Here is a 7,500-nt window from a genome sequence, read left to right on the forward strand (position 1 = left end):
ATTCGGAGAGACGCCCCACAATAGGTTGCCTCCCTTTGGCGACACACAAATGTGATCACAATGATGAGCAAAGCTCTAATTCTGTCTAATTTGTATACATACAATGACAAGTTGAATCTAAGGGAAGAGTGTATGGCAAAGAAGTAATCGACGTAGACAAGACAGAAAACAGGTAAAGCATCTCACAAGTTAAAATCTGAAAGTTTAAGCATTACAGTACATAACACAATCTGTCTCGCTGTGCCCAGGAAAGAGGACTGTGCATAATTAATAGCAAGACATTGAAATAGCAAACAGATGGATTTTTGGCTGCCAGATCATTTTGATTGTTTTGTGTAATATCTGATTTTTTCATTAGCGTCAAAGAACACAATTATCTCAACACAAAGCTGGGAGAAAAGACATTGGACTCGCAATAATTTATTTATCTTTTTTGTCCTGGTCATCAACCGGCTCAGCCACCTGCCCCAAATCTGACCTTGGTAAGTGTAGTTATCCTCCCATCTGCGTCCTTGAGTGACTCCTCCAAATCTTTGGCCTGCTCTAAGAGTTCCTCCACGTCAATTCTGTCGATCAGTGACGGGTCGTACTAGGGGAGAGATGGAACGTTTGGTAAAACTACTGGTGATACGAATAAAGCCTGCCTGACTTTACTGTTATTATTATTATACTTAGTATTAGTAGTAGTAGTAGTAGTAGTAGTAGTAGTAGTAGTAGTAGTAGTAGTAGTAGTAGTAGTAGTAGTAGTAGTAGTAGAAGACCAAGTAGGAGTAGGAGTAGGAGATGAAGTAGCAGTAAGAGAAGTGTTATTGATATAACTATCATTATTATAATCATCATCTCCTGTGGTAAAAAAACAACTATTGTCATTAAACAGACAGATATGCTCATAACCAAAAAAACAAAACAAAACAAAACAAAAAATGGGGGCGCCATATAGGGCTAACCTCCGAAGATCTTGCTTACTACTCACTGCTACATTAACCTCTGCCATGTAGTATGTGGTGACAGCCAATATGGACGCTGTACCGACCAGCCAGAAAGCTGTGATGAACACCACCGAAAGGTCCATTTGTATGTTGATCAAGGTGTACAGTAACAGGCAGCATAGGCTTATGGACACCCTGTTGGGGTACACAATAGTAGAGAAAAGGAGATACGGCTCTGAAAGGGATGGGGTAAAATTATTATGAAGACGACCTGATAAATAGGTCAAAATTTTTATAGAAAACCCAAAACACAGAAAAAGAACCCATTGCTCAATGCTAGACGATTCCAAGATACACCTCACCTAAAAGAAGCAACACTCATACTTTTCCAAGATATTATAGATGTCACCACAGGCGCTATTGACAATATCTTTGGCTGTATCCCATATAGAAAAAAACAACGTGATCCTGTTATACGTAATCTTCAACCTTGTTTACAAACTCATTAGGTTTCTCATATAATTTCTACTCTATTGGACAAAAAAGCATTCTACAAATACATTAATGAGCCCTCCACTCTTGCTTACCAACTACCACCCCTCCCCATCCCACCAATCAGGAAAACCAACCAACCAACCAACCAACCAACCAACCAACCAACCAACCAACCAACCAACCAACCAATCAACCAACAAACAACAAACAAATTGACATCATTCTCAATGAACTGAAGATAAGCGAAATAAAAATGACAAACTGCTTAGGAAAGACTTAAAAATAAACATTTATGCTTTAATAATTGCTCTCGAAGCTTTAGTAATAAATTAATTCAGTTATTTCGAACTGGCGAGATTACTTGTGTACTTCTCGGAGAAGAAGAGTCTTGTGTGTACCCTCTATATTTCCTTCGTTTAATCATAACTGGGCCTTCACGGCAGAGGCATATTTTCTAAACAAACAAGAGGAGATAAAATCTGTCTGCATAATATTAAGACTTAGATAGGGTGAGATCTTTACATAAACCCTTTGGTGTATGCTTGCCAGCTACGGTTACGATGGAAACGGCCGTTATCTTGAAAATAAACAACATGAATTACACCCCTTAAGCTTTTAAAAACATATCTGGGCCAAATTTCCCCAAACTTGGTGAAAGTGTAGCTGGACAGACCGATAAACGTAAATCAGGCGTCAAACTATGGGATCCTCCCGGGTCAAAGTCTTCACGAATCGCAAACACCAGAAACCCTCCGCCGTGGCACGTGTTTCTACTAAATGAACAAACGACCAGGAATGATGGGTTCCACAGTAAAAAGTCTTTGAGGTGACACAGAGCTCGTTAAAAATCCCCCCCCCCCTCCTTCCCGTCCCACCTTCAAAGATTGTTTCACGGTTGGACCTTTGTTCCGTCATAACAGACTCACCTCATGCGCAGGACGCATAATACGACTCAAAGAGAAAATGACAGGATGCCGTTGTAATGCAACGCATTGTTTTGGAAGTTCCCGTAGCAAGGCAAGCGTGTGATTGTCTTAAAAAAACAACAACAACAGTTCAACGTACGGATTATCGTAATCTATATGTTGTCTTTTGTGGGAGTTTGACCAGTGCTGAGAAAATGAATATCTTTGCCGAAATAACTGCTCTGTTTTCAATATTTGCAGGCAGATAACGCGCTTTTAATCGATGACGAAGAGGGATGAGAATGTTGAAAACAAAAAAAAGTTATGGGCCTTATCTGACGCGGATTACGTTAGGATAAAGGCGTAGTTTACGAGCACTGCTGAACGTTTCTGTTTGAGGCCGCAGTTTTATTTGAGTACCAAGTCAAGCAAAAATTTAAATTATGGTTTTGAGTTGGTTATCTTTTCTGAACAAAGGTTCTCACACGACTTCAAAAGACTTCCCAAGGCCTGCCTGGCATTTCTAAGTTTGCTTCTGTATCCCTCAGGGGACATATAACAAAACAGTTTGTCTAGCCAATCTGTTAGTCACGTAGTTCCGCCTAAAACAAGTAACTAGTAACCATGTCTAGCAAAGTGAATACATGCACAGTATCTTGCAAAGAAGTTAAAGTGGAACAGACAATCTAACAATTTTGAGGCAGACACTAAAATAAACTACATGACGTACCCAGTTGAATAACTGGTCCCGAAAGAGTGAGGACTGACTTTCAAACAGCAAAAAAAAATCAAACAAAACAACAACACAACTAATAATGATGGTAATGATAATAGCATGATTATAGCGTATATTCACGCTCTACAGCATATTCTATGCGCTTTAAAATTAAAGTCTTGCAACCTATGGAAGTCTGCAGTGTAATGGTTGGGCTCTTCACCCTGCATTTAACATACCTGAGATATCGACACTTTTTTTTAAAGGAGGTAGCGGAGATATAATCATAGTTCGATCAGCAGCAGACCAAAGGCAATGTTGTGCACATTTCAAGCTACTATGCAAACATCAGAAACAAGAATATGCATAATCAATAATATGCACGTGGTTGTCGTCTTCTGATGTTTCAGATAAAGAAAACAGAACTATAAAATATGTGCTGTTAACCATGTTGTGTTTTTTGTGCGACTTCAAGTGTTGTCGAATGACCAGAATGCGTCTTCAAAGAGTTGATGAATATTGCCTTTTATAACTGGGATGCAATATTCCGTATTGTACGGGTTAGCACTGACTGACCTCCCTGGTCGACGCAATCCTGGGTTTAGGTAAACTAAATTAATCTGTGTCGCTTAAGAGGCAAAGTCGTGCACTGATTTTGACTCCTGGCGGTTACAGTGAAAAGCCAACCGCTAAAGGGTGGGGGCCGGTTTTGGACTCGGAATGAAAGCACTAAAATCAAGGGTAACAATTTTGATAGTGGTAGGGATGGACAAATATTACCTATGCTGTTCTTTAAATTTTTGTTTGGCTTTGAGTAGTGCTTTAAAATCCATATAAAAGATATTTACCCCCCCCCCCCAATTCCACCCTCTTGAAGAAGTCGGGAGGTGTCTGAGTTCCAAAGGTTTGAGCCGGATGGCAGGGGTTCGTACCCGTAGACAAAAGCCATCATGACACTGAAGCTGCGGTCCATGATCTCAACAGTCTCACACATGACAAGATGGCGCTCGCGGAGATGTTGGAGGTGGCGGGGAATTCCTTGGTCTGATCCTGCAATCTGGGGAGATAGATAGATAGATAGATAGATAGATAGAGAGATAGATAGATAGATAGATAGATAGATAGATAGATAGATAGAAAGACAGACAGACAGATAGATAGATAGATAGATAGATAGATAGATAGATAGATAGATAGATAGATAGATAGATAGATAGCACCTGCTGGTTGTGTTCAGAAAGAAGACAAGTTGATAAAACTTGAGAGATCAGCAGTGAGGATTGAGTGACGGTTTGACCACCCACTTCTTGTTATCAACGAATTTTAAACAGCAAATTACTATCTTTCCCTGTGACCCCCCCCCCCTCCCAAACACACACACACACACACACACACACACACACACACACACACACACACACACACACACACAGAGAGAGAGAGAGAGAGAGAGAGAGAGAGAGAGAGAGAGAGAGAGAGAGAGAGAGAGAGAGAGAGAGAGAGAGAGAGAGAGAGAGAGAGAGAGGGGGGCGAGGCGTCTATAAAATCAAATAATCACTGCTTCACTTCCTAAATTTGGAACATTGTCACAGTGAAATTCACCCATAAACGTAAACCTTATCAATTAAATGTAAAAAGACGTTAATAATCAACAATGAACAGTATGCCTAACATTCAAAACGGTTTCACTGCCACAGAAATAGCCTGCTCACCCCTCTCGGGCCACTCCATAAGCAGTCTCAAGCTTTGATTAAGTAAGCTTAAAGTGAGACTGGAAGAGCGTACCAATAGAGTTAAGGGAACATGTGCATAGCAGTCAAAACTGTTTCTTTGCCTCATATACCCTGTTCACCCCTTTCGGGCCACAGTTATAAGCAGTCGTAAGCACTGATTATGTATGCTTCCCGGGCAGCTGAGAATGTTTCGGAGTGTTCTATGGTCTGCTGGGGTAATAATATAGTGTAAAGCGCATAGAGCCTGCTGCTGAGCGGGGATATGCGCTATACAAATGCTATCTATTATTATTATTATTATTATTATTATTATTATTATTATTATTATTATTATTATTATTATTATTATTATTATTATTATAATAATAATTATTATAAGCTAACTATTACACTGGTCGAGCTACCCCACACATGTGAGGGGAACTACTCCTAATAATCTCTTGGCTGTTGCGAGTGCTTGTTTTTTTTCCTCGACTTTTTACTGCTCTATAATCAGATCGTGACCTCGATTATGACACAGGCTCGTGGCCGCGAAAGGCTACACAAAAACAGCCAAATGTGAAATTTAAAAAATGATAATTGTCAAGTTCTACCTAAGAGTTAGACTCCTTGGTAGATCTATAACATATAGATCTGGTACTGACATTTCTGCTTCTTTGCTTTCTGTTTGTACATTCACATCTAAAGTCAAATTCAATTTTAATTGGAATTGGTATTTAATTAGATACCCTCCCGATTATTTTGGCGGTTGAACATACAATAATAAATTCCAGATTTATTTTCATTTACAACTCTGAGTCGCCTCCTCGAGTAAGGTTCTTGTGTGATATCTCCAGGCCATATCTGGTCCCGTTTCACTTTGATTACCCTGTCAAACAAGTCAGCCTTCGCCCCTTCACATACACACACACACACACACACACACACACACACACACACACACACACACACACACACACACACACACACACACACACACATCGCCTGGTGAGTTGGGAGAAACAGATATGATCCTATTGCCAATAATGTTTCATTTGGCAAACGAATGAGCTGCTCATTTAATTTGGCTCTCATAACTTCATAATGATATAACAACTTACTCTTATTTGTAAAATGTTACAACTTGATAACACTAACTGAATATCGGTCAACAGAAGCATTCAAAACGAGGCACTCAGGTCATGACCAGCCTATTTCGATTTTGATCCCATCAACGTTCAAAACAAATACGGTATGTCCACTCATCAGCTTTAAGAGGGGGTGCATATCCAACTGAAAACCAAGGGTCTATAACTGTATTTGTCCACTTAACGGTGTGTCAAGGTGGGTTGATGATCTATCTTGTTTGTTTTAGTAGAGGTTTTACGGCGCTCGCAACTGCATAAGGTCATATGAGCGCCAAGGGGTGGATGTCAACAGAGAAGTCCTTACAGGGAATCAGGGTTACTCTGCTCACCTTTCTAGTTTCTAGCTTCCACAGCTCAAAGTCTGCTTCGACTATCAAGGCACCTCGGAAATAGTGGGTCACAAGAGTGTGCCAAATATACAAAAAGGGGGAGGGAAATGATGATCTATCTATCTATCTATCTATCTATCTATCTATCTATCTATCTATCTATCTATCCAGTTTTGTCTGTATACCATTGAGCCCAACTATGACATATCCACTGACCATGATATAGGTAATGGTGATTACAAGTACTTACGTGCAGTTAACACAGCTTCCAGGTACTTACATGCAGCTTCATGACTTTGTCGAATTCTCGAAAGTGTCTAAGCAGGAGAAAGCAAATGATAAGTATGAAGGAAGGCGCAGCGACCCAGCCACACGAGCAGAAAAACATCACAACGCAGGTGACAGCAAGGGAAGCAACTGTCCGCTGTCCGGTGAAATAGAAAATCTTGTTGAGGCCAGCAGAAAAGTCGTCCTCCATGAAGCAGACAAAGATGACAGCCGCTGTGTTGAAGAATGCTACCCCCCACTGAACGGCAATGATCACTTTGACGTAGCGTTGTGACAGGGCGCCTCGCATGCCGAGAGCACGGGTCGTTGGGTCCTGGGTAAGTGGGTTTTAAAGAAATTAAATACTGAATTAAAACAAACAAACAAACAAACAAACAAACAACAACAACAACAAAAACAATAACAATAATACAAGTATTGTTATTATTGTGTGTGTTATTATTATTATTATTATTATTATTATTATTATTATTATTATTATTATTATTATTAAAAAAAGATGTTTTATTCATTTACTTCAATGACACAAAGTACAAAGCGTATTTTGGTGTGTGTGTTTGGGGTGGGGGTGGGGGTGTTGTCAGTGTTTTTAAAAAACTGATTGAACAATAGCATTGACGGGAGTTTTGTTGACTAAATTGTCCTATAGAAAAGTGTTTCGCTAGTTGATTGGTTGGCTGCTCTTTTTCCCCGAAATAAACTAAAATAAAACAGTCCTCCCAGCAGCAACTTATCTCCTACTGTTTAAGCAGTTTGAAAAGATAATCAGAAGCGTACATTTTGGGGAAGTCGTGCGCTAGTGGACGAGAAAACCAAACGGCTAACCTTGAAAAGGGTTGACCATTTTGAAAAGAACTCGTAGAAGTGACTCTCCTTGTAGCAGCTGACAAACAGACAGGTGTTCAAGGACGCCACCACGAAGAACCATGAGACTGGGGTCATTATTTGAAGATTGGCATTGATAGTCTCCGCTTTCAAG

The 7,500-nt window shown here is 40.0% G+C and overlaps 1 protein-coding gene across 3 annotated transcripts in view; it reads right to left on the reverse strand.

Annotated features, from left to right (window-relative positions):
• Positions 1-7,500, reverse strand: part of LOC101849151 — a 25,949-nt gene that overhangs the window by 5,842 nt on the left and 12,607 nt on the right. For 2 of the 3 annotated variants that reach the window (XM_035971765.1, XM_035971767.1), the window contains 4 exons: positions 7,347-7,500; positions 6,514-6,834; positions 3,977-4,101; positions 974-1,124 (listed from right to left, as the gene is read on the reverse strand). The exon at positions 7,347-7,500 is cut by the window's right edge and continues 15 nt beyond it. In XM_035971765.1, the coding sequence (XP_035827658.1) occupies positions 974-1,124; positions 3,977-4,101; positions 6,514-6,834; positions 7,347-7,500 (751 nt within the window). Of the gene's footprint in view, positions 1-966; positions 1,125-3,976; positions 4,102-6,513; positions 6,835-7,346 lie in introns of all 3 variants that reach the window. The other variant, XM_035971766.1, reaches the window with a different exon arrangement.

This window comes from Aplysia californica, unplaced genomic scaffold (assembly GCF_000002075.1).
Source record: "Aplysia californica isolate F4 #8 unplaced genomic scaffold, AplCal3.0 scaffold00501, whole genome shotgun sequence".
Lineage (NCBI taxonomy): Eukaryota > Metazoa > Mollusca > Gastropoda > Aplysiida > Aplysiidae > Aplysia > Aplysia californica.